General features: G+C 40.9%; 1 protein-coding gene across 1 annotated transcript in view; it reads left to right on the top strand.

The window, feature by feature from the left end:
- The window catches only part of LOC103212524 (myocardial zonula adherens protein), a 117,146-nt gene that overhangs the window by 63,511 nt on the left and 26,100 nt on the right, over window positions 1–27,535 (top strand). Inside the window, exons 9-10 of the mRNA XM_007958494.2 lie at window positions 2,616–2,695; window positions 7,151–7,256. Coding sequence (XP_007956685.1) covers window positions 2,616–2,695; window positions 7,151–7,256 — 186 coding nt within the window. The remainder of the gene's footprint in view (window positions 1–2,615; window positions 2,696–7,150; window positions 7,257–27,535) is intronic.

Here is a 27,535-nt window from a genome sequence, read left to right as displayed (position 1 = left end):
AGGAGTGGCTGGTGGGTTTGAACCACCATTCGTCTGGTTAGCAGGCAAGTGTCTTAGCCACTATGCTACCAGAGCTCCCAGTCAGAACAGTTAGGTATGGTTTATATGTAAAGCTAGTTAGTCAGATGTTTGTCTTAGTATATAGTATGTAGTATACCTTTATATGCATAAATAACATTAAAGAAACACTTCCAGATACACTAAAAGATCTTTAACAAAGGTAAAAAAATCCACTGCTGTTGAGTTGGATCTGACTCATAGTGACCCCACCTTGAATTTCTGAGGAGGTATCACTACAGAAGTAGATTGCCCAATCTTCCTTCTGAGGAGCAGCTGGTGGGTTTGAACCGCCAGCATTCTGATTAACTGTCCAATGCCTTAGACACTATGCTACCAGAGCTAGTACAGTAATAATAAGAAGGATGATTTTACGGGCATTGCAGAGTAACACCCATTTGTTGTTATGACCATTGTATGAACCTCAAATTTGGAATATAACAGGCTTTACAGAATTCATTTGTAACTATGGGTTGACATAAGTCGGAAATTGGACATTTGTAATTTATTGACTGCCTGTACTATTTTGGATAAACTTTTAAATTTACATATATATAGCAAAGTGTAGAAATCTTAAGTGCACAGCTTGTTGCGTGTAATTGTTTCCTATTGCTGTTATAACGAATTACCACAAATTTAGTGGCTTAAAACAACACAAATTTATACCCTTACTGTTCTGTTTGTTAGCAGGGCTGTGTTCCTTCTGGAGGCCCTAGGGGAGAAAACATTGCATTGCCTTTTCTGGTTTCTAGAGGCCTCCTATGAAGGAGCCCTGGTGGCACAGTCATTAAGCACTTGGCTACTACTGAAATACTGAAAGTTTGGTCGTTCAAACCCATCAACCACTCAGTGGCAGAAAGATGTAGCAGTCTCCTTCTGTAAAGATCACAGCCTTGCAAACCCTATGGGCCCATTGTACTCTGTCCTAGAGGGTGGCTATAAGTTGGAATCGACTCAACAGCAATGGATATTAGAGGCCTCTTGTGTTCTTTGGCTCATGGTTCCATCCTCCATCTTAAAGCTAAAGCATAGTATCTTCCAGTCTCAGACTCTGACCCTCTACTTCCCTCTTAAGAGGACCCTTCTGATTTTTACATTGGACCCACATGGATATTCCATGATAATCTTCCCATCTCAAGATGCTTAATCATACCTGCAAAATTTCTTTTGCTATGAAAGGTGACATAGTCACAAGTTCTGGGATTTAGAATGTGGCATAGTGCCTAAGGCACTTGACTACTGACCAGAAGGCTGGCAGTTCAAACCTACCAGCCACTTCTTGGAAGGAAGGTTGGACAATCTACTTCCATAGTGATACTGGAGGGGTTGCTATGAGTTGGATCTGACTTGATGGCAGTGGGTTTGGTTTTTTTTGGTATTATTGTGACTAACACAATATATTTTCACATGCAGATAGTTCTGTGTAACATCACCCAGGCTAACATATAGGATATTCCCAGAAGTCTAGAAATTTCTTTTCTGCATACAGAAAATAATCAACAATTTTGCAGTATCACAGGCCATTGATTTTTTTTTTTTTAATTGTGATTTGGGTGAAAATTCACTTTCCATACAGCAGTTCACATATACTTTGTCTCACGACATTGACCCCAATTTACCACAATGCAACAGCTCCCCTCCTACTTCCTTCCGATAGTTACCTCTTCCCTGTGTCCATTCCTCCATACACTCCTGCCCCCTGTGCATAAACAGCCCTTCTTTCTCCTACCTCAGGGAAATGTTCAACTCATATGCCTGTCTTTTGATTGGCTGGAAGCCACAGACAGGTGTGGGTTCAATTCCAGACCTGAAGGGCAGCTAGGGGCCATAGTCCCAGTGTTTCCACCAGGCTCTATCGGACCAGCAAACCTGGTCCCCCCTTTTTTTTTTCTCCAAATGATTTTGAGTTTTGTTCCACATTGTTCTCCCTCTCTATCCAGGATCTCCTACATAGATCCTCTTCCAAGTGGTTGACCGTGGTAGCTGGGCACCATCTAGTTCTTCTGGTCTCATAGTCATATAGGCTGCAGCTCGGATGGTGTACAAGTTGCTAGGACTAATTGTTTCCATGAATTTTTGGTTTTCTTCATTCTTCTTTGCTCTGGATGAGGAGAGACCTATCGCTGGATCTAGATGGCAGCTTGCAAGCTTTTAAGCTCCCAGTCGCTACTCGCCAAAGTAGGTAGTGGAACAGTGTTTTGTGTAGTATGTTATGCCAATTGAGCTTGATGTCCCCTCTGACTACAGGCCATTGATTTTGAGTGTTATCATTATTTAGGACTGCTTAAGTTTTGACAAGACATCTGAGCCTGGACTGATGGAATAATTTTTTTTTAAATGTATAATGACTTTGTCCAGGAGATTTGTCTTTGATTCCTAAGTAAGTCTATAAATAGACACTGATATATTTGGCTTTGCTTGGACTTTGGGTAAGTAGGTATGTAAGATCCTTGGGAATGTTAGAGACTAAAACTCACAAGTGATGGAATTGCTTGATATGCATTTCCTGTCCAAACTTGGGATTCATTGATTAAAATATCGATTTCTATCTGTTTTAGGAACGTCATCAGCTACAACTCCAGCTCTTAGAGCATGAAACGGAAATGTCAGGGGAAGTAGCTGATTCTGACAAGGAAAGGTAAGACATATGCCTCGCAGTTTCAGAGTCTAACCAAACCAAACCCAACCCACTGCTGTGGAGTCAGGTCTCACTCAAAGTGACCCCTCCTTGGGTTTCTAAGGTAATATCACTATGGAAGTAGATTGCCCAACCTTCCTTCTGAGGAGGGGCTGGTGGGTTTGAACCGCCAGCCTTCTGGTTAGCAGTCATATGCCTTAGGCACTACACCACTGAATTCAGAACACTGGCTCCAGGGAAAGGCTTTCTTCCTCTGTCAGCTCTGGAGGAAGGTTCTTGTCACTGCTTTCTAGTTCCTTGGAGATGTCCGTGTGTCAAAGCATCTATCTTATTCCATCTTTGCTTGCTAGCTTTATATCTTGAAAGAGATTGACTCAAGACATACCTTCCACTAATCCTGCCATATTAATATAATAAAGACAACCCATTCCCAGATGGAATTATTACCATAGGCTTAGAGGTTAGGATTTACAACAGGATTTATTTTTGGGGGGAGACAGTTCAATGACTAACATTCCACCCTTTGGTGCCACCCCCCAAAATTATACCCTTTAAAACACATTCACCCATCACATCATCCCAAAAGTCTTAAATCAACTCCAAGTCCAAAATTTCATCTTCTGAATCATCTAAGTCATATATGGGTAAGATTTTAGATGTATTTCATTCTGGGGCAAAATTCTTCTTCATTTGTGGACATGTGAGATAGAATGCAAGTTATCTGCTTCCAAAGTACAGTGGTTGTTGTTGTTGTTGTTGTTTGCCGTCGAGTCAGCCCCGACTCATAGCAACCCCTCCTTGGGTTTCCGAGGCAGTATCACTACGGAAGTAGGATTGCCCAACCTTCCTTCCGAGGAGTGGCTGGTGGGTTTGAACCGCCAGCCTTCTGGTTAGCAGTCAAGTGCCTTAGCCACTATGCTACAGTGGTAGAATAGGTATATTGTAGACATTTCCATTACAAATGGAAGAAATTGGAGGAAAAGAGCAGATAATAATAGCACCAAGCAAGTCTGAAACCCAGCAGAACAAATACATTAGCTTTCAAGGCTTGAAAATAATGCTCTGTTCTCTAAGATCATCTGGCAATGATCCTACCCTCCAGATTCTGGGCGTTGGTCATTCCTTCTGGATTCCGGGTGCCCACTGGAATGGCAATTCTACTCCCTTGGCTTTGGGTAGACCATTATCCTAGTCTGTCTTAGTGGCAACCCCATCCCACTGTCCCCAGCAGGTCCCTTTTCTCCTGTCCCTTAGACATGCAACGATGCCCTTACAGCTCTGGGTGGCAACCCCATCCTTCTGGCACACCTTAAATGCTAACCCATACTCTGTAATCGAGTTGGTGAAGATCTGACTCTTTGAAACATAGGAGGGTGTGACCCCATCCTTTGAGATGTAGGAGACTGTGGCCCCACCCTTTGAAACCAAGAAGCCTGTGCCCCGTGCTTTTTCCAACTTTTCTGCTGATCTCTGAGCTGCTCTAGGGATGGCCCTTTTCTTTTCTTAGAGTACAACAGATATAATTCCTTTGGCCTGTTTTCTGCCTGTAGATTTCCAAGCAGCAGAAAGCATTGTTTCCTTTTGTTCTTTCTCTGTCCCCTGCAGTCTAAGCTGATGAGTTTTCTGTTGTTAGTTGGTTAGATCCATTAGTGACAGGCTTAATGTCTTTTATCAAAAGATTGTATAGCCACATCCTTGAAGAACATCCTAGAATACATATCCTTAGTTTGTTCAACAGATTTTTCCAAATCTTTAGGTTTGTTTTCACTTTGGACAGTTCATTTTAAAATCTGTCTCTTTCTTCTTCCATTTTACTATAAGCTGTAAGGAGAAACCATGTGGCCCCTTCAAGACCTTGCTTGGAAATCTCAACAGCTAGATATCCAAGTTCGTCACTTACAAATTCTGCCTTCCACTAAACATTTGAACATAATTCAGACAAGTTCTTTGCCATTGCATAAAAAAGCATTGCTCTTCTTCCTGTCCAATTACACATTCATCATTTTCTTTTAAAGCCTCACCAGAACCACACTTAACATTCACATTTTTAGCAACATTCTGTTGTTGGTACCATATGTACTCTCTAAGACAATAGAAACTTTCTCTATAGCTCTTCTCACTTCCTTCTGAGGCCTCATCAGACTTGCCTTTGATGTCCATAACTGTACCAGCAGTCTCTATGAGGCAATCTAGGCTTTTACTATTCAGCACCTTAAAATCCTACCTACCACCACCCATTACCTAATTCCAAAATTGCTTCCACATTTTAGGAATCTGTTAGAGCAGTACCCCACTCTTCCAGAACCAAATTCTGCCTTAGTTATCTAATGCTACTATAACAGAAATACTGCAAATGGGTGGCTTTAACAAACAGAAATTTATTTTCCCACGGTTTAGGAGACTAGAAGTCCAAATTCAGAGTGCTGGTTTGAGGGGAAGGCTTTCTTTCTCTGTGGGCTCTGGAGGAAGGTCCTTATCTCTTTAGCTTCTGCTTCCTGATTCCCTAGAAATCTCCATGTGTCTTGGCATCTGCCTTACCCCATCTCTGCTTGCTGGTTTATATCTAATCTCTTTTTATGTCTTAAAGAGATTTACTCAAGACATACCCTACACTGATCCTACCTCATTAACAAAACAAGACAATCCATTCCCAAGTGGGATTCAAACTACAGACATCCAAAAAAAAATAAAACCAAACCCACTGCCATCAAGTAGATTCCAATTCATAGTAACTGCCATTGGGTTTCCAAGGTGGTAAATCTTTATGGAAGTAGATTGCCACATCTTCTTTCTGCAGAGCAGCTGGTGGGTTTTTACTGCCAACCTTCTGGTTCACAGACAGATGCTTTAGGCACTGCACTACCAGAATTTCTTAACCACAGTTATAGAAGTTAGGGTTTATAATACCTATTTTGGGGGACACAGTTCAATTCATAACAAGTGATGATGATTGAAGTCCCTGGGTGGTATAAATGGTTAAGACACTTGGCTCTAACCAAAAGTTTGGAGATTCAGGTCCACACAAAGGCACTTTGGAATAAAAAGCTTATGATCTATGCTTATGAAAAATCAGCCATTAAGAACACAATGGAGTATGTGGGGTTGCCATGAGACAGAATTAACGCACTGGCAACTAGTTATTTATGATGATATTAATAACAGTAGTACTCATCTCATTGAGGTATTGTTGTGGGGCAACTGTTGGGCATATTTCCCACCACATGCTTATGCTAAAAAAAAATACCTGTTTTCCTTCCTATTTTGAGTCTTAAGGTTTTCAAAGTTACAGGAGTCTTTCCTGGTCCTTAACATATTGCTGAGAAGGGAGCTAGATGAAACAGTCAGTGGGAAGTGGACCACCAGGCCCTTTGTCAGTGCCCCCATAGAACTCTGGTGGCCCTGTGCGTCTAAGAGTATACCTGCTGATTTCTTTGAACCAAGCAAAGTCAGAAAATAATTTGTGCTAGCTATTTCAACACAAAAGTATGAAATGTTTTGTGGTATGGCCTGCTCTACTTTGATGCAGAGGAGGTCTTTTAACATGTTTCCCATTTGCCCAAAGTAAATGACGTGTAAAACAACTGTAATTCCAGACTTTTTAGGACTCTGCCACCTGATTTCAGATATTTTGTTGGGTTATTAGACTCCTTTCTTTCTCTGTCTTTCTAATCAAGGTAATTTATTGGATGTTCCAATATAATATTAATACCAAGATACACTCTCTTACCTATAAATGGTGGTGGTGGGTGGGGGGAACTTCTCAGTTTCTGGAACATATGGTAACACAAGATAAAATTTGCAGGTGGGAGCTTAGAAAAGAGTCCTGTGTTCCTTCTATAGTCAGTGGCTGATTGATAGTTAATCACCCACCCAAACCAAATCCTATTGTCATTGAGTCAGTTCTGATTCATAGCGACCCTCCAGGACAGAGAAGAACTGGCCCATAGGCTTCCCAGGCTGTGATCTTTACAGAAGCAGACTGCCACATCTTTTTCCTGTGGAGTGGAGTAGCTGGTGGATTCAAACCACTGACCTTTTGATTAGCACCTGAGCCTTTAAACACTGCACCAGCAGGGTACCTATGTTAATCACCCAGAATGCATACAAAGTGAAAAACAAAAAATCACCAGATCCACTGCCATCAGGTTAATTCTTACTCATAGCAACCCTATAGGACAGAATAGAATGGCCCCGTAGGTTTCCAAGGCTGTAAATCTTTAAGGAAGCAGACTGCGTCCTGTGGAACAGCTGGTGGTTTTGAACCATCACCCTATTGGTTAGCAGCTGAATGCTTTAACCTCTGTGCCAACAGAGCTCCTTCACATGGAATAAGAGTACAGTTTTGGAGTTTAATTTCTTGTCATGTGGCAATATTGCTCTAAAGCTGTGGGGTTTCTGTGCTGATGTTACTGCTTAGGTTTAGGACTTGCTTGCTTTTTCTTCTGTGTGTGCTAGGTATCAGCAGCTGGAGGAGGCATCCGCCAGCCTCCGTGAACGGATCAGACATCTAGATGATATGGTGCATTGCCAGCAGAAGAAAGTCAAGCAGATGGTTGAGGAGGTTAGTAAGTACTTGTTGGAGGTCATGGGCCCAGGATTGCTTCCTGGTGGGAACACTTAAGCTTGCAGCCACATCCAGCTCTCTGTTCAGTTTCCTCTGGCTCACAGGTGACTTGCATAGGCCACTGCCATCTTGGGCCAGAGGGGAATTTCCTCATATGATCACTGATGACTGCTCTGCTAAAAGGGCTTCTCCAGATCAAAGGGCTACAGTTAAGAAAGCTGGGAAGCACAGTTAATAAGATCACCCACTTTCAAAGGACGATGATATCCCATGTAGTCCCTATAGGGGACAGAAGGTGTGACTGGGAAGAGTTTCCTTCAGCTCAAGTCTATACTCTGCACCTCTCCCTCCTGGCTACCACCTTGGTCTTTGATTTGTCTCAGGTGTGTCTTTCCATGCGTCTGTCTCTTTCTCTCTCTTTCCCCAATGGTTCCTCTTTTCCTCTCCCTTCTTCCTTCGTTCCCTAGTGCCACTCCTGCTTCTCCTTCATCTGTCCCTTCTCCATCACCCTTTTGCTCCTTAACTATCTATGCAGTATAGAACGAATCGATATATGTACTGTATGCTGGGCATAGTTAGTACTCTGTATTTCTTTAAAAAGAAAAAAAACCACACCAGGTAAGTTAAACACTCATATTTCTTTAAGAAGAAAAAATTCTTTTAACTCGTGTGAATGTAATCTCTCTTGGATAATGTTCAACAGAAGAAATCCCATGTTGTGGTAAAACTTACATATTATAGTAATTTTCCCTTGCTCATTTTAAAAATCTGATAGAAAATAGAACAGATAGGTACTAATAGGCTTATAGGAATTTGGAGGGTCTAAATCTCTAATGTGCTAGGAAAAGGAAAGGTTTCAATTAAACATTTCATTGGTGGTAGAAGAACTGAAAAAACATTTTTCTTTTCTTTCCTTATATTAAGCACTATTCTGAAAAGTCATCGATTTTGTTAGTCCAAAAAATGTTGACAATATTAGTGAAGTGGGGTTAAGTTCAAGGAATTGTGAGGATGGAAAGGACACTTTTTAACATTACATGTAGGATAAACATACACATTCAATAAAATCACATCCTCAAATAAGAAACCCAGCCATTCTATGTTGAGTCTTCTAAGGCTTCTATTGGCTCATATACAAGTCTGTATAGACTACCTCCTAGAGGTTCAGGTGAGGAAACCATGTGTACACCTTCCCAGCCCCCTTGTACATAAACGGCCAGTAGCACTGCCAGCAACCATGATCCTGCTCACTTATTAACCCTGTGGGTAGATGTCAGGAGTTTTTGTGACAAAAACCGTCTACTTTGTCACAATTAATATCTTGGTGAACCCTGTCAGATCATAGTGTTTCTGCTTTTGAATTTCACACACATGAATTCTGAGACAATGGCTAACCTTTGTTTTCTCCATATGACTCCTTGTATCTGTTGGGCATAGCCTTCTTCCCACCTCACCACAGGGTGGTGTTCTGTATTGGTTTAGTATCTAATATTATAGGACTAGTGAGCAAAACCTTAGACAGGCTAGTTTCTGATTCAGTTTATTATCTGTAATGGTTTAAGACTGACAGGAGACACATTTGTTTTTTTAAATACTTTCAAAGAAGGTTAGAATTGTGTTTTCTAACCTACTTCCAGAACAAAAAACATACCAATTTGAAGAAGGGGGGTGGTGGAATATATACCTACTCCTCACTTATCAATTATCTGACATTCTGCATTTAGGACAATAGTAAAAAATCTACTATTCAGCTATTTTGCATATTAATGACGCATGTCTGGCGGTAATGAATGCTGATATACAAGGCAAGAGTAACTCTGGCTGTGATGGTTAAGCTTATGTGTCAACTTGGCTGGCCCGTGATTCTCAGTGGTTTGGCAGTTATGTAATGATGTAATTTGATAGTTTGGTAATGATGAAATTTGACAGTTATGTATTAATATAATTCAGCAGTTGTGTAATGATGTAGCAATCCTCCATTTTGTGATCTGATGTGGTCATCCTCTATTTCCGCACAATGCTGAGTTTTGCATGGTGACCTAGTCTTTGGAACCTAACCATGTTGTTAAGTGAGGAGTGGGTCTATATATATGAAAATAAGGAGCCCTGGCATTGCGGCAGTTAAGCACTCAGCTGCTAGCAAAGGTTGGTGTTTCAGGCCCACCCTGCAGCTGCATAGGAAGAAGACCTGGCACTATTCTATAAAGATTAGAGTCTAGAAAACCCTACGAAGCAGTTCTGTTCAGTCAGTTGGGGTCACTATGAATTGAAATAGACTTGACAGCACCTGACAACAACAACATATATGAAAATAGAGAAGCAAATACAAATCAATGTCCAATACGCTTTGCTACCTGTGATTTGCTATCTCCCAAACAAGCCTAAGTCCTGACAGAGCCATCTGGAAGACCCAGTCATTGGAATGAAATCAGAGGCTAAAACTATCAGAGTTAGTACCACCTAGGGGACAGCTTAGTTTCAGCAGTGGATGTTGTCTTAAAAAAAAAAAAAAAAAGATCATTTGTTTTAAATTTACTTAAATTACATTATAAAAATGAATGTGCTTGTTCAGTATACCATGTTAACTTACACAACAAAACAATGGTATATAATCTCAATTCCTATGTGTCTATTTCTTTTGAAAGTTAGAAACATAGAAATGAGACATTAACAGACAAGCACATTCAGAAGAGTACACTGAGAACTCTCTTCAGAGAAAGTTTGAGGAAATTGGGGGAGAAATGACTGAGGAGAGACAAGAAAGTTGAATTCATATTTTAGGAAAAAACAGCTATCTGGAAGAGGGAATATACTTTTTGTGTTTTTATTGTGATTGCAAAGCCAGGAGAGAACCACTGGGTGGCACTTGCAAAAAGTCAAATTTCAGTTCTTCATTCAGTATAAGGAAAATGTTGCTGGAAACATTGCCATTATGGGCTGCCCTCGTGGTGAGGTGGGGATGGGGGTGGTATTTAACCCTTTATCATGAGTGCATTCCTTATGAGGTAAGCAGTTGAGGCAGAAGCTCTAGAATTTCTTTGAAATTCTATATTCTGTAATCTGAAAGCCTGTGGAGGCAGTCTGGGAACTTTCAGTGTTCCTTATGTGAAGAAGTTTTTCTTGTTTACTGTGCTGTCTGCTGAGGTTAAGATCTCAGTGTCATTACTTTGGCATAATGAGTGTAATCAGCAAAATCATACTTAAATCACTTCACTTGGACTAAATTTTAAAAAATCTAGACTACTAATTGGTGACTTGTGGAATCTTGAACTCTGACTATGGAAGAATTTATGGGGTCAAATTCATTCACAGAAGACAAAGTGTTTTCTGTAAAATATGGGACCACATACCTTACAAGGCTAGATCTTTCTATTGAATTCATTCTCTTCTCATGGGTTATCTCCCTCCCATCACCAGTTTTTCAGCTAGTTCTGCTTTTGATAAAAGAAAAAATAAAGAACACACACCACTTTAGACTTCTTAGGATTTGCCAGAAAATATAAAGAAATACCTAAAACCAAACCAAACTCACTGCTATTGAGTTGGATCCGACTCATAGCTACCCCTCCTTGAGTTTCTGAGGTGGTATCTCTACGGAAGTAGATTGCCTAACCTTCCTTCCAAAGAGTGGCTGGTGGGTTTGAACCACCAGCCTTCTGGTTAGCCTTAGGCATTACACCACCAGAGGGACTGAAAAAAATAGCACTCATGAGGAATTTATTCATTCATTCACCAGATACCTGCCAAGTACCTTCTCTGTGCCAGGGCTGGGTACTTAGTAGGGGTGATATAAATACGATCCCTGCCTTCATGGAATTTATCATCTGGTATTACCTGAATTCAAGGGTAACCCTTGTCCTTGTTTAACTGCTTTGTTGGGATTAGATTCTTTGTCTTGAATTAGGCTGTAGTTTCTGGGGTCCCTTAGTGGCACAGACAGATGCTCTGCTACAAGTTGGAGTCCATCCAGAGGCACTGCAGAAGAAAGACACGGCGATCTGCCTCTGAAACATCACCCACTAAAAACTCTGTGGAGCACAGTTCTACTCAGACACTCAAGAGGTTGCCGTGAGTCAGAGTCTGTTTGATGGCAGCTTGTCTTTTAGACTACCCTTCAAGGAAGCAAGAGAGCAAAACTGAAACCAAACCAAACCCACTGCCATTGAGGTGATTGGACTCATAGTGACCCTATAGAGCAGAGGAGAACATGCCTCATGGGGTATTCAAGGTTGTAAATCTTTACGGAAGCAGACTGCTACATCTTTCTCCTCCAGAGCAGCTGTGGGTTTGAACCACTGATCTTTTAGTTGGCAGCTGAGTGCTTTGACCACTGGGCCACCAGGGCTTCTGCAGAAGAGTCAAAAACCCTCTGTCATGGAGTCGATTCTGACTCAGAGTGACAGTAGAACTTCTCCATAAGGTTTCCAAGGCTGTAAATCTTTAGGGAAGCCAACTGCCTCATCTTTCTCCAGCGGAGCAGCTGGGAGGAGCAAGAAGCTGAGGAGGATCCTGAAAGGCCAGCCCAAAGCAGTTAACCACTATTCACACATCTCTAAGTGCTGTTTCTTCCGTAAACGGGGTCATTCACACCTCTGTACCTGCTGTCACAGAGCTGATTCTACTGCCAACTAAAGCAGCTTTCCTGCCCAGGGGGAAATTATCTGGAGGAAAAAAACAATTCTTATTTGCCCTCCAAAAGGGTAGTTTTTTGGTTTTTTTTTGGCCAATGGATGATGATGCTAATCAGCTGAATAAACAGTAATTTTATAAGAGTTCCTTATTTTCCACTTCAACTAATTAGGCATTTCTGCCTTTCATTTTATCTTTTCCATCTTCTGATTTCCCATTGTGGTTTGTATTGCACAAACTGTTTCTTCCAACAGAAAGTGTCTGAAGGGGGTTGTAAAGGAAGAATTACTTCTTCAGACTTGTTTTCTTTTGCAGAAAGCAGTTGTCTTCACTTTCCCCCTTCCTGTCAGTTAGGTGTTTAGTTTTTTTTTTTTTTTTTTTATCAGCCTCATAAATGATTCCAGTGTGCAGCCAGGATTGAGACCAACTGCCCTGGATTCTCATTCAAAGCAGTGGGCTGGCTCTCCTTGCTGGGGTTGCCATGTCCTTAGTGTATTGTGGCCAAACTCCCTCAGAAATGTCTGTACCGGTACATGAGATGGAAGGTTAGTCATGAACTGCCCTTTTGCTTGAGTGAAACAGGTGAAGCATAGTAGGAAAGGCTTAAACCACAGTCAGAAGCCAGGGAAACCCAACACCAAGGACCAGGAACAATGAATTGGGAGAGCTGGTGCAAGTCTCTGGGCTGCTGGGCCACCAGGGCTTCTGTAGAAGAGTCAAAAACCCTCTGTCATGGAGTCGATTCTGACTCAGAATGACAGAGTAGACCTTCTCCATAAGGTTTCCAAGGCTATAAATCTTTAGGGAAGCCAACTGCCTCATCTTTCTCCAGTGGAGCAGCTGGGAGGAGCAAAAAGTTCCTGTTAGGGCATCTAGCACTGGCTGCCAGTCCTGTCCCAGGAGAATTCTGTCACACCTCCACTCACACTATACTGGCTTGGTGGTGTCTCAATAATAAGAAACTTCCTAGTACAGCTAGAGAAAAGGTAGGATAAGGCACGCTTGTTAAGCAGATGATAGAAACTTTAAGGGACTAACCCAATATATCTAATATCTTTGGCTTGAACTACTGCTAACAAAGAGGTCAGAAGTAGGTCTCATGGCTCCTCTTGTCATTGTGTATGTGTAGGCATGTGTGTGTGTGTGCACAAGTGTGTGTGTACATGTATGCTCTTACCCTAGTTTAAATTGTCCACTTCTGTCTATACAGAAGACCTTGGCTATACTGTACCTCTTTAGAAAGACAACAACATACCTTGGTGTTAACAGTGACTGCTTCTCAAGTGCAGGACAGATCACAACGTTTTTGCAATTCCTAAGAAATTGTTTGAAAGTATTTATTATCTTGGATTTTTTTTTTTTTTTTTTTTTAAGAGTGGTGCTTTTGATGTAAAGGAATAGTGCCTTGGAGAAATAAACTGGATCAGGGCAGATAGATGATGAGTGACTCTTCAGAGTTGAGGTTTTGAGTTTCTGGCTTGTGAGCCAGTCTGCAAAGAAGGACTTCCCTTTTATTTTCTCAGGGCCCCATAGCTTACCTCCCAGGCCCTGAATCCATGAGCACCCCCTGCAGTTAGAAGCCTGGGAGAAATGCTTTATGGGTATGCAATGAAAGATGGCCTGGAAAATGCAAGATTATGGGCTTTAGAATCAGACAGCCCTGCATTTACTAGTTGTGGAACTTTCAACAAGTTACTAGTGTTCTTGTCTGTAAAATAGGTCTAATAACAGTATCAACCTATAAGGGAATATTTTAAGGGTTAAATAGGATGATGTGTATCAAGCACTTAGCATGTTAATTGGAATATAGTAAATACCCCAAAATACCTGTTGCTCTTATTGTTACTACTGGTAGATAAGTTCCGACTGTGTATGCCCAAAGTAAAGTTAAGTGAGTTAAAAACAAAAGTAGCTGGGTTCGTTTCTTGACCCATACACAGGGCTACCTTCTTCCCTTTCGAGAATCTTGTGGGGCAAATTGGATCTTTGGGGAAGCTTTCCTCTGCTCTTCTGTGCTCTGTGCTGCTTTCTAGCATAGCCATTTCTCCCTTGCGTAGAATATTTATGCACAAAGCAATTTTAAAAAATTAAATTTTCTCCATCCCAAGAATCTTTTATTTGAAATGGCATAGCCATTTGTAAGCACACAATGTTTTAAAACTATTGCATAGTGTGCTAAAATGTACAACACAAAAACGTCCATTTTTGCCAAATGCCTTGTGTTTGAAGGATTCAGAGTAATTGCCATCACTCATGATTAACCAGTGTCGTTCTTAAATGGGGGTGGGGGGTAGGAACCTTAGTACTGATCCCAGAACCCTAATGCACTCAATTGAACTGTTTCCAGATCATGTCCCACGAGCTGTTCTCCAGATTTAGTCTCCGGCTCTTTGGAAGATGATAAATTGGTAGCCTGCTCTGGGTTGGAAGCGTTTACTTTTATTGTTGGTGATTAGAAGAACACTTGTACTCTCTCTGCTGGGAAGAGGTGGCATTTATCTGTGATGAGCCGATGGACAAAACAGGAATGATATGGTATTGAGAGGAAAATTGGCTATGTAGGGCTTTTGTTTGTGAAAAAACTGCAATCTCACCTTGTACAGCCTCCAACTGCAGAGTCAAGAAAGCGTGAATATCTTCAGAGTATTTTTGGAGGCTGAGTTTCCTAGACATCAAAGAAGAAAATGCAATGAAAAATAGTGCTAAGAACAAATTCAGAAAGAATCAGGTAGAGACTGAAGATAGTCTTGAGATCTTGGAAAATGAAGCCCTACTTCCAGAAAAAGTGGCCAAGGACATCTGCTTAGGAGATGGGAAGAGGATTTGAAGAACTTCAGTGCTTCAGGACGGAAGTGCACCCCACCAAAACACAACACAGAAAATTAAGAAGCCACCAAGTGCCCGCGTAGTTTGCTATATTTATATGTGGGAGTTGGCTCTGAGATCATCCTTTCTGAATGTGTAATCAACTTAGCACTCACTCATCTTGTCTGTTTAAGAACAGTTTGGATTGTTTCTGTTGTCAAGAGTGTTTTGCCTCAATAGACAGTTCAACCACCTTCATGAAAAGGAGAAGTATATCCGGTGAAGAGAAAAAATAGATTCAGTTGAAATATACTTCATGTATGCTTTACGTTAATGTGGGCTTCCTTGAGATAGCAGGTGCTGGATTTCATAAAAATTTACAGTACTGTTGAGAACTAATAGTAATAGCTATAGCAGCTATAGAGAGCTCTGGTAGCATAGTGCCTAAGACATTTGATTGCTAACCAGAAGGCTGGTGGTTCAAACCCACCAGCCGCTCCTCAAAAGGAAGGTTGGACAATCTACTTCCATAGTGATACTGCCTCAGACACCAAGGAGGGTTCACTATGAGTCCAGTTTGACTAGACGGCAGCGAGTTTGGTTTTTAGGTTTTTATAGCAGCTATGGTGGTAATAGTCAATGGATGGTACTTGCCTAAACAGGCTAGAAGGCTCAGCCAATGGAGTAAGCTTATTAAGGGTGGGCAGCAGCTCTCCATTCCCGCCACTTCTCCATGGCAAAGTAGACATGTAGATGCTTTCCTGTCAGTATTTGTTTTTGGTCTTTCATTGGGATACTTCTGTCCAGCTTCAGTCAAGTTAGGGAGGGTGTGGGAAAGGAAATAGATAAATACTTTTCCACAGTAGTAATTACCCGTTCATGTAGCTATCCTATGCATACTTCTCTATTTAAGCACAGATTTCCCAATTACTCCGCTCTCAGACTGCTGAGTACATGGCTGGGTATTCAGAGTTCCCCTAGGGAGTTTGGAGTCACACTTGAGAAGTGTTCATTTAGATGTCATAGTTTCTGGGTGGTGCAGAGGGACTGACTCACTCAGCTGCTAACTGAAAGGTGGGAAGTACTAGTCCACCCAGAGGCACCTTGAAAGAAAGGACTGGTGATCTATTTTTTAAAAATCGGCCATTGAAAACCATATGGAGCAGAGCTCTACTCTGATAACAGAGTCACCATGAGTCAGAGTCAACTTGACATCAGCTGGTTAATCCAGGTGCCATTCTCATGTACCTATCTACATTGTTACTTGGGATACCTTTTCTGTCCTAATGCTTTTTTCTAAATGTCTGAAATGGATCCCAATTACAAAAATAAATAAATAAATAAATCATACAAAACAAGGGAATATAATGACTTTTAGAGAAAGTTTACCACCAATGTCAGTCTCTTCCCTGGTTGTGTGCACTCAGATGCCCTTGGTGTTTTTTTTTTCTTAGTGGCTGAAGATAGTACTTGGAGGCCAGTTAGGCCTTATTTTGTGGAGCAGATAGTAAGGATCTTGGCCCTGTGGGCCAGGTACCAGTGAAGTGAGTAAAGCACCTAAACCAAAAAACCAAACCCATTGCTGTAGAGTTGATTCTGACTCATGTTCACCCCATAGGACAGAGTAGAACTGGCCCCATAGAGTTTCCAAGGCCATAAATCTTTATGGAAGCAGACTAGTACATCTTTCTTCCTTGGAGCGACTGGTAGGTTTGAACTGCCAACTTTTCAGTTAGCAGTTGAGCACTTAACTACTTGCATCATCAGGGTTCCTTATGGTGAGGCATCTGGGGCACAACATTTAAGAGGCATCCACTCTACTAGTCATGCAAGTGCAGGTACCATAGGCACCTTACCCACCTCACCTGCCTCACCCTAGTCCTAGCCTTAAGTCTAAGACTAATTTGTGAGCTTCTTAGATTTGGGTCCTCCACTTGCCAGGACCTACCTCAACCTGCTTCTCCTTGCCTCTGCAGGTGTCCATCCCTTTTCCTGCCTAGACTGTGATACATACATGTCAAACCTGACTTATTGCCTATGAAACCTGAGTTATCTGCTCAAATCCTACTTTAACCTTCTCCTAACCCCTAACACAAATAAACCCTATGGTCTCTTCCCATACCCTCCCCTTAACTACATCCTTAGCCTTGGGTTCTTAAGGCTACACCTGTAACCACTTCTGTCCCCACCCGCAGGAGATGCTTTACCAGAGCTCCTTCTTTTAAGGAAAATTTATTTATAATAAGCAAACGTTAAAATTTCAAATTCTAGTATTTAACGTTGTATTATTTACCTCTTTAGTTTAAAATCTTAGGTATTTTATCTAAGATGGGAAATGTTTTAAGGTATCAGAAATACCACATGTACATAAGTCTCTTTTTTCTCCTATGTATAATAGAAAGAAATATTACATGTTCATTTTATGACATGTATTGATTAATGTAGTCATGATACAAATAGTCTTTTCAAGGCAGAAGGATTTTTCTTTGTAAATGTCATCAAACCCACTTTCTCTCTATTGGGATTGTTTCTGATTCGCTTTGAAATATTTCTCAGAGACCTTGGTGCCCACATTCTGCCCATAGAGAGTACTGGGAGACTAAGTAGTTTATATTCCAAGTAACGACCCTGTCATTAAGTGCTTCTCATCTTTCAAGGCTATGTGTAGAGACCACACATTCCATGTTAACTCGATGTGGGAGGTATTATTAGCTCCTTTTTTTCCCCCCTCTTAGCACAGGAAACTGAGGCTTAGAGTCTTAAAAACTAAGTAGCTGGCAGCCCATCAGCAAATAATGGTGGTGTGGGGTCTGTACTAGATCTTTTCTTCTTTTAATTAGAAAAAAAAATAAAATACAGAAAATGATAAGAGAATGGTTTAGAACAAAAACCTATCCCGTGTACCTTCCTCTAAAATTAACAAACATTAACATTTTGACATACTTGTTTCAGATTTTTATTTTTTAATAGAAAAAAACATTAAAGATAAGGAAGTTCCCTTTTTATTCGTCCTTAGTTCTGTTCTTCTTCCTTCCTTCCCACTCTACCCTTTTTAGAGGCAACTACTACAAGCATTTGGTCTCTATCCTGGCCATGTGTCTAGATATTTACTACATATACAGATATGTGCCACCTACTGTAGTGTAGTGCCTAAGGCACTTGACTGCTAACCAGAAGGCAGGTGGTTCAAACCCACCAGCCACTCCTTGGAAAGGAAGGTTGGACAATCTACTTCCATAGTGATACCGCCTCAGAAACCCAAGGAGGGGTCACTATGAGTCAGGTCTAACTCAGCGGCACATAACAACAACAACACTGTCTATTTGGGCAATGTCGGACTGCATATGCATCTGTGATCCCATGAGGTTATAGTATAGTTCAGAAATCTTGATCAGGAGAATGGGATGTAGCAGATAAAACAGCTTCCTGCAAGCAACATGCGTGTCTCCTGTCTCTCATATGCAAAGTGATTGTGCTGCCAGTACACATAAAAACCAAACCGGCTCATAGCAACCCCCATTGAGTTTCCAAGGTGGTAAATCTTTACAGAAGTAGATTTCCCAGTCATCCTTCCACGGAGTGGCTGGTGGGTTTGAACCACCAACCTTCTGGCTAGCAGTCAAATACCTTAGGCACTATGCCACCAGAGCTCCTTCACAGTACACATACCACCTATAATACATATATCATGATCGTACTAATAAACACCTATGTTATGGGCTTATATATGTAATGTACTATACTTTCTATTGTTATTTTTATATAAACTTTCCCTACTTACAAATAAAATTTTACTATGTAACAGTATATGCTTTGACTTCTAGGCAGCAGCATCCAATCTTGTATATTGCACATCTCTTGAGTGTTGTAGCTTAATCTGTTTAATTTTTTTTTTTTTTTTTTGGAAAATATTACTATGAAGTGTATCATGACTCCAAAACATACCAAAACCAGTGCTAGTCATAGTAGCAGCAAAAGGCAAAGTCAAAGTATGGATTTGGAAGTGAAAAAAAGTTACTAAGGAAGTTGGAAAATCAGTGAGTTTATGATTTAGGCATGTTGGCACAACATCCAAATCACATAATGTCCTATTTCACAGAGCATATTGTGGATCTTAAGTAATGTGTGACTGTGTATGTATCTGTTACCAAGATACAGCTTCATTTATGTGTCTTAAAAACTTACGTAAATGGTATTTATTCTGCATATTTTGCAGCGTGCTCTTTTCTCCAATTTTGTTTTTGATGTTATTTATAGATCTAAATTATTCGTTTTAATGACTGTACAGTATTCCATTATATAAATATATTGTAATTTATTTATCCAAGACCTCATTGATATTTAGTTGTCTAATTGCTATTCTTTTACAAATAATGCTGAACATATCTCTGTACTTCTCTAAGAATTATACTAGAGGATGAATTAGTAGGGCCTTTAGTACGTATTAAGGAGTTGTGGTGGTGTGGTGCCTAAAGGCATTTGACTGCTAACCAGAAGGTCAGTGGTTCAAACCCACCAGCCACTCTGTAGAAGGCAATCCACTTCCATAAAGATTTACCACCTTAGAAACCCAATGGGGTTCACTATGAGTCGAAATAGACTTGATGGCCGTGAGTTTGGTTTTTTGTGGTGGCGTAGAGCCTAAGGCATTTGACTGCTAACCAGAAGGCTGGTGGTTCTAACCCACCAGCCACTCCTCAGAAGGAAGGTTGGGCAATCTACTTCCGTAGTGATACTGCCTCAGAAACCCAAGGAGGGGTCGCTATGAGTCAGACCCAACTTGATGGCACTGAGTTTGGTGGTTTTTTTTTTTTTTTTTTTAGTACATATTAAGGAGCTGTAGAGGTGTAGTGGTTAAACCACCTCGGCTGCTAACCAAAAGGTTGGTGATTCAAATCCACCAGATGTTCCACAGGAGAAAGATATATCAATGTACTTTCATAAAGATTACAGCCTTGGAAACCCTATGGGGCAGTTCTACTGTGTCCTATAGATCGCTGTGAGTTGGAATCAATGACAGTGGATATCTGGGTTAATATTACCTAATTGTTCTCCAAATGTACACTTCCACCAGTCTTATGTGAGAGGGCAGGTTGTTCCACATCCTTACTACAGTTTGGTATTGTTGAACTATTAATTATAGCCTGCTGTGAAATGGAATCTCATTGATTTAATTTGCATCAGCCTGATTACTACTCAATATAGTGAGTTTGAGCATTTTTTCATAAGATTATTGACCATTCAGGTGTCCTCCTTTATGAATTATTTGTTCATATCTTTTATTCCTTTTTCTCTTAGATAGTTCATCTTTTTCCTGGTGGTTTGTTAATATTATCAAATTAATCATTTACCAAATAACGTTTGAATGCAACTCTCTTTTCCCAGTCACTGATTATTGTACGTTTGCATGTTTTTTTGCTCTTTTGTATGTCTTGTTTGTTGGTCATAAAGATAGTTGCTGTCATAGTTTTAAAGTTTTATTTTCATCTTTAGGTCTTTAATTACAGTCCCCATACCCTCTTCTCCTTTTCCTGACTCTATATTTGTCCATAGCACTTACTATGTTCTAATAATACTATACACTTGCCTGTTTTGCATTTTCGTTTTATTTATTGTCTGTTTCTCCCCACTAGAATGTAAGCTCCATGAGGGCAGAGATTTTTGTCTGTTTTGTTCTTGGCTGTATCCCTAACACCTGGAACAGTCACTGGCATATCCTCGGTGCTCAATAAATATTTGTTGAATAAATAAAGAAAAATCCACGTGGAGTTTATTTTTATGTGTATGGTATGAGTAGGTCTTTGTTTTTATTTTTATTCATGGAAAACTTGTTCCCATCATCTACTGGATAGTCCATCCTTGGCACACTGATTTTTTTCATGCACCTTTGTCAAGCTGAGTTGCTTCCACAATTCTACTGCCTTTGATTATTCCTGTTCTCCTGCCCCTCAGCTAAAGTATGCAGCAAGGCCAATACTGGGGCTTAGGAATGGGAATGAGGTAATGTGGAGCCAGGTAGGACTTATGGGGAGTTCTTCTCTGATGGGTCAGTCATTTTAGAAGCATCTGTTGTTTCTATTTTTATAATTTATTTTCAAAGCCACCAGCTGCTCTTTGGAAGAAAAACGAGGCAGTTTGCTTCCATAAAGATTTGTTGTTGTTGTTTGCCGTCGAGTCGGCCCCGACTCATAGCGACCCCTCCTTGGGTTTCCAAGGCAGTATCACTACGGAAGTAGGATTGCCCAACCTTCCTTCTGAGGAGTGGCTGGTGGGTTTGAACCGCCTGCCTTCTGGTTAGCTGTCAAGTGCCTTAGCCACTATGCTACCAGAGCTCCCATAAAGATTACAGCCTTGGAAACCCTATGGGGCAGCTCTGCTCTGTCCTATAGGGTTGCTATGAGCCTGAATCGACTCAATGGCATTGGGTGAGTGGGAATCTATTTTTGTTGTTGTTGTTGAAGATATACACAGCAGAACATACACCCATTCAACAATTTCTACATGTGTAACTTAGTGATTCAGTTGATTACATTCTTCAAGCTGTGCAGTCATTCTCACTCGCCTTTTCTGTTTCTCCTCAGTTAGCATAATCTTACTGCTTGCTAAGTTTACGGTTTAACCTTTCAAGTTTCTGTTGCCAGTCTGATCCTAAGTAGATAAACCCACTGCCATCGGGTCCATTCCGACTCATAGCGACACTTTAGGGCAGAGTAGAACTGCCCCATAGGGTTTCCGAGGCTGTAAATCTTTACAGAAGCGGACTGTCTCCTCCTTCTCCCACAGAGCAGCTGGTGGGTTTAAATTGCTAATCTTTTGGTTAGCAACTGAATGCTTTAACCACTAGGCCACCAGACCTCCTTCCTATATAAATAGTTCTTTAAAAGAGTGCAATGTTCAAGGCAGATATTCTTTATTAATTAAGCTAAACTCCTATTTGGTTTAAATAGTAGAAGCACCTTTTACATGACACAAAACTGGAACTCAAGGAACTTTCTCACTGACATTAAAAATTGTAGGAACTTGAAGAAGAATGTAATGAGTATTAAACAGGGATATGAGCTACATGTGCTGGGAATACAGAAGCTTGTTATGGTCGTAGACTCTGAGTAATTAAACCTGACTTTGCACCTGTCCGTGATCCTGATTAGACTTTGCCATCCTAAGCAACTTAGTTATCCTCTCTAAGACTTAGCTTCCTTATCTTTAATATGAGAAAGATCATAATAGTACCTCCTTTCTGAGATGGTTGGAAGGATTGACTGTCTGAAAATGCATGCCAAGTGTTTAGCGCAGTGCCTGTGAATGTTAACTAATTCTTGTATGGGTGGAGAGTCTTTAGGGAGGAGGTGGTTATCTGACCAGACTTTGCAGGGTGGGTTGGATTTTTGTACACAGGGAATGAATGGGTGGAGAAGGACATGCCAAACAGTAGACATAGAATAAACAAAAACATGGAGACCAGAAAATACAAGGTGAGCTCAGAGAGCATTAATCTAGTTTGGCTGGGTTGTAGGAGGGAGTGTAGATAAAAAAGTTAGAAATGTAGATTGAGGCCAGTTGTGGTGGGTTATCAGCACCTAGAGGAGCTCTGGTAGTGTAGTGCCTAAGGCACTTGACTGCCAACCAGAAGGCTGGCGGTTCAAACCCACCAGCCACTCCGTGGAAGGAAGGTTGGGCAATATACTTCTGTAGTGATACCTCCTCGGAAACCCAAGGAGGGGTCGCTATGAGTCGGGTCTGACTCCACGGCACATAACAGCAACAGCAACAGCAACAGAGGAGCCCTCATGGTTCAGTGGTTGAAGTGCTCAGCTATTAACTGAGAGGTTCAAACCCACCGGCCGCCCCATGGGAACAATATGTGGCAGTCTGTATCCATAAACATTAGAGTCTTGGAAACCCTAGAAGCAGTTCTGCTCTGTCCTATAGGGTCCCTATGAATCAGACTCCACTGATGACGGTGGGTTTAGTATCGGCACCAAACCAAGAAAAATGCCCCTTATCAATAATGCTCATAATTCCTCCATGGCTCCCCGTTGTTGATCAGATCAGAACCCTACAGTGATGCTTCTGGCAGGGTGCTTGGTGGATAGGTGGGGAGAGGAGGAGGAAAGGCAGCTAAGAAATTTCTAGGAGAGCCCTGCTGATTTGAGTGTTGGTGAGGGCCCATATCCCAGGGCAATTGAACTTCAGGGAGTTTTTTTTTTTTAAAAAAAAACACCATTTTTTTTTGAGCACCATCTTTGTGCCAGTTGTGAAGCTAGGTACTTCCATATCTACCATTTCATTACCTTAGTCTGAAATAGTTCTCTCCCTTGATACTCCTGTGCATGTTTGTGCTTTGTCTCTAAAATGATATCCATCTAGGAAATACAAGGATAGAGAGGCTTAGAGCATGTTCTTCCCCACTTTTCCATTCCTCCTTACTTCTCCAAAGTCCTAGAGGAAAAAAATTTAGGGCCCCTTCAAGTCCTTTGTTATACAAAATATGCAATGCCAGCATTACTTCTAGAGCTTTGCCTTATTTCTGGGTAGCATTGCAATGATAGGTTGTCATTACAGGGAGGATAGAAGAAAAACTCTGAGCATCACTATGGTGTGAATAAAGGGGCCAAGGTCGGCATCAGAGAGACTTGGATTTAGATCTCTGTCCTGCCACCGTCCAGCCCCAGAGTTGCCAAAACTCTTGGTTTGTCTGTGACTGAGGAGGTTCCTGGCATGTGAGACTTTCATTCCGAAAACCTGGAAAGGCTCAGGTAAACCAGGACTAGTTGGTCATGCTATTTAGCCTTGTGATGCAAAGCCACCTTTAATCCCATCAACAGTGCATCCTATGGTATGTTGGTTCCATGAAGATTGGGACCCTGTCTTCCTTGCTCACTGCTGTTCTCCCAGTGTCTAACACTGTGCCCAACACAGAGGTGCTCAGTAGATGCCTCTTGAGGGAATGAATGAACAATGAAACTCTTGGAACCTCAGTTTCCTCATCTGTAACATGGGGATAATAATTCTTAGGGTTGTTTCTCTGAAACTAATGAAACTAGCAAAGACCCTAGTATCCATCACATCCTCCTTTCTTCCTTCCCAATGAAGGCATACTATTTGGAGAGCCATTTTATTCATCCTTCCATTATGTTTATATAGTCAAGTCATTTTTAGGCACCTAAGAGAATCAGGGTGTTATTCCTCCCCCCTTATAAGGAGCCTTGGTGATGGAATGGTTAAGTTCCTGGCTGCTAACTAAAAGATTGGTGGTTCAAACTCACCAGTGGCTCCGTGAGAGAAAAGCCTGGCACTCTGCTCCAATACAGCCTAGGAAGCCCTATGAGGCAGTTCTGCCCTGTCACATAGGGTTGTTAAAAGTGAGAATCAACTTGATGGCACATAACATTCTTCTCTTTAAAGAGAAGTTGGGTTATCTTTAATATAAGATAGAAATCAAACCTAATTAGATTATTTTACCTCAGAAGCCAGTTTTAACTGATCCTTTTGAATGGTATAGTCCTATTATTATATATTACTTCAAACTTAATAGGAAAAAATTGATTAAATTATGTGCCCTGTTCATATCCAGCCTGGCTGAATGCCACAAGACACATTAATTGAAAATGAATTTCCACAAACCCAATCAAACATCATGAAGATGAAAAATGTGCCTTTTTTCCTCTATTCCTTCATTGATTTTTCATTTTCCCCACTCAGAGCTTCATTTAGCAATTTTTCAGTTTCGTTTTGTTGTGGCCTTAATTCATTCCCCTCACTCCCCCCTAAAATGAGATAATGTACCATTTCCTTTGCCCTTATTAAGCTGTCCTTTCATGCTACAGTAGTGCATGGCAGATTTTGTTCTTGTCATACATCCTTGGGCTTTATTCTTTTTTAAAAAGAGGGTCAGCTTTACTATTATTTTTATTCTTGCATTTTCTAGTGGCTTTTATCAAGGAGATACATGTTTGAAAAAAAAATGAAATAAGAAAAACAACTATGAAATAAGAATGTTACAAGAATCCAAAACAGAAATATGAGGAGCTGGAGCAAAAGTTAAAAACCTTTCCAGTAGAAGAGTATAAAAATTTCAAGTATTTTCATTTTGCATGGTGAGGTGTGTGAGAATTAAATATGGTTCCTAAGCTGAAAGAAATGGATGCAAATATTTGCCCGATCACAGAGGGAGCAAGAAGTTGGGTTGGAAACAAGGCCCTGATGGGACCAGAGGAAGCAAGGGGAGAAGGTGGCAAAAACTCTGCATTAGCTCTTGAAGGTCCTTGTCTGCCTCCTTCCATCCGAGCCAATTCACTGATTCACTGGATCCCGGTGGGCTTTCAAAAGTAATAATGGGGATCTTCAAGCAATTTTCTTGCAAAACTATTAAATTTTCAAATTACCCATCAGTTACTGTTGAATAGACTCAGACGTGTGGAGACCCCAGGGGTATCAGGGTAGACCTGTGCCCCATAGGGTTTGCGGTGTCTGATATTTTGGAAGTAGGTTGACAGACCTTTCTTCCAGCGTTCCTCTGAGTGGACTCGAATATCCAAGTTTTCATCACATTAACTGTTGTTACCACCTAGGGACTCCTTAAATAACCCAACAACATCAGTTTTCTCCCAAAAGGCTACAAAGGCTCAATAAAGTATCACATTACTGTATCTTGACCTGGAATTCATAACCCTGGTTATCTCATTCTAACTAGAAGCTCTGATTGGCAGTGATAACATCTTTGATAGATTTTTTTCAGTGGGAATGATTTCTTCGTAAATGCAGTTAAAAATAGTCTTTTTATATAGGGTTCATGGGAAGGAGTAACAAAGTGGGGGTGTTGGTGGTCAAGGTTAGGGAACCTTTGATTTATTTATTCCTGTGCGCTCATATTTTGCCAGTGTGTGCAAGCACACACCCTGATTTTGGATCAAAGTGCTTGTGGGCACCACTCAGTTATTCCTGAAAATTAAAATGCAACCAAAATAAAGCAGATTTCCAAGAAAATAAATAATAATATCATAAATACAGATTGTCTGGATTTGAAAACGTGAATTCCCTTTCCCTTACAAGATTTTAAGCAATTTGATTGAATGTGACCATCAATTTTAATGTACCTTTAGTATTGGTAAAGTTAATTTTGCATGTGGCACTCCACTATATAATAAAACTGCTGCGCTCCTTTGCTGCACTCCTTTTCAGTGTGCCTCATGTTTTATGTAAGTCATTTCTCACATTACATGTATATTATCATTTGCCGCCTGGGAAAAAGAAACACCCCCAAAACCCAGCTCCTTAAAAGCCCTTATCAAGTGCTTTGTAGTAATTAATACTTATTTCCTGCTGTATTTCTTATATTCATTACTTTCTCTTCATGGATCTCCCAACTCAATGTTGAATTTTGTTTCATGGGTCTTGCACAATTGGATACTCTTGACGTAATTCGAACCTCAGGGCTGTGTCATATTCTGACATCTAACACAAAATGACTTGTGTCCTACGTGTAGCTAACGGGGAAGAATATTCTGTGAAGCTGAGAAGGCTTACTATCTCCCAGGTTGCACTGAAACAAAACAACCTTTCTAAATTCTTGGACCCCTCCTTTCGTCTGGTCTTCCTATGAAACAAATTGGGAGGAATCCTTTCCTCATAATACCCTGTTTCCAAAGCAGTGTATGAAAATGTGTGGATTGGTAAAGGGTGATTTCAGCTCCTTAAGAAGAGAATTCTTTTATATAGAAGAACTGATGCACTACACAGTTGTCTGCTGAGGGTTTGTTGTCTAATCATAGGGAAAGATGTAAACAAAGGATGGCAATAACTGGCATGTGTACTAACAGGAATGTTCAAAGGGCTGAGGTTGCACAGCAGAGACACAGAATCAGCCTGGAGGATTTGGGAAATGCTGGCCTGAGAGGTAACTGTTGAGTAGATGGTGACAGCAGGTGTCTTCCTGGTAGAGAAGAGATTGGAGGGTGAGAAGGCATTCTCAGTGGAGGCACTAGTCTATGCAAAGTCCCAGAGGCAGGACCAGAACATTGTCAAGAGTATGTCCAGGGAGGGCTAGAATTGCTGTTGTTGTTATTGGGTGCCATGGAATAGTAGCTTTCAGTTCACAGTCACTCTGCCTGACAGAGTAGAACATCATACATCTTCTACGCCATAATGTACATAATCTAGTGTCTCAAGTGGGTTTGATCACATTCAAGTATTATACTTGTGCTTCAACCAATCTAAACTGGATTCTGTGACTAATATCTAACCATAACACAAAAAGCATGAACTTGTATTAATCCTATATGATAGACTGATCATGCATCATATCTGCAGAAGGTTGGAAAACCATGCCATTTTCTGAAATTTAAGGTGTTGCATTATTTCACCAATCATTTGTTCACAAAAAAAGAAAAACTAAAAAAATAAATTGAAAACGTGAACCCTTCAGGTATTGAGTAAGACCTAAAAAAAAAAAAAGTGACATAGTAGTTAAAGTGCTCAACTGCTAACTGAAAGGTTGGCAGTTTGAACCCACCAGCTGCTCTGTGGGAGAAAGATGTGGCAGTATGCCTCTGTAAAGATTTGTGGCCTTGAAAACCCTGTGGGGGCAGTTCTTCTCCTTGGTCCTGTAGGGTTGCTGTCAGTTGAAATTGACTCGGTGGCAGTGGGTTTGGTTTGGTTAATCTTTATGGGAGCAGAGTGCAGGTCCTTCTCTCGTGGAGCCAATGGATACATTCAAACCACCAACCTTCCAGTTGGCAGCTGAGCACTGAACTGTTGCATCACCAGGGGTCTTTGCTAGGAGGATGGAGAGACTTAAATGTAGGGTTCATTGTGGGGTGGACCAGGAATGAAATGAAGGTGGG

Source organism: Orycteropus afer, unplaced genomic scaffold, assembly GCF_000298275.1.
Source record: "Orycteropus afer afer isolate SDZICR_OR568_19922 unplaced genomic scaffold, OryAfe1.0 scaffold00015, whole genome shotgun sequence".
NCBI lineage: Eukaryota > Metazoa > Chordata > Mammalia > Tubulidentata > Orycteropodidae > Orycteropus > Orycteropus afer.
Note: the sequence above shows the minus strand (reverse complement) of the source record. Positions and strands in the feature narration are given on the sequence as shown.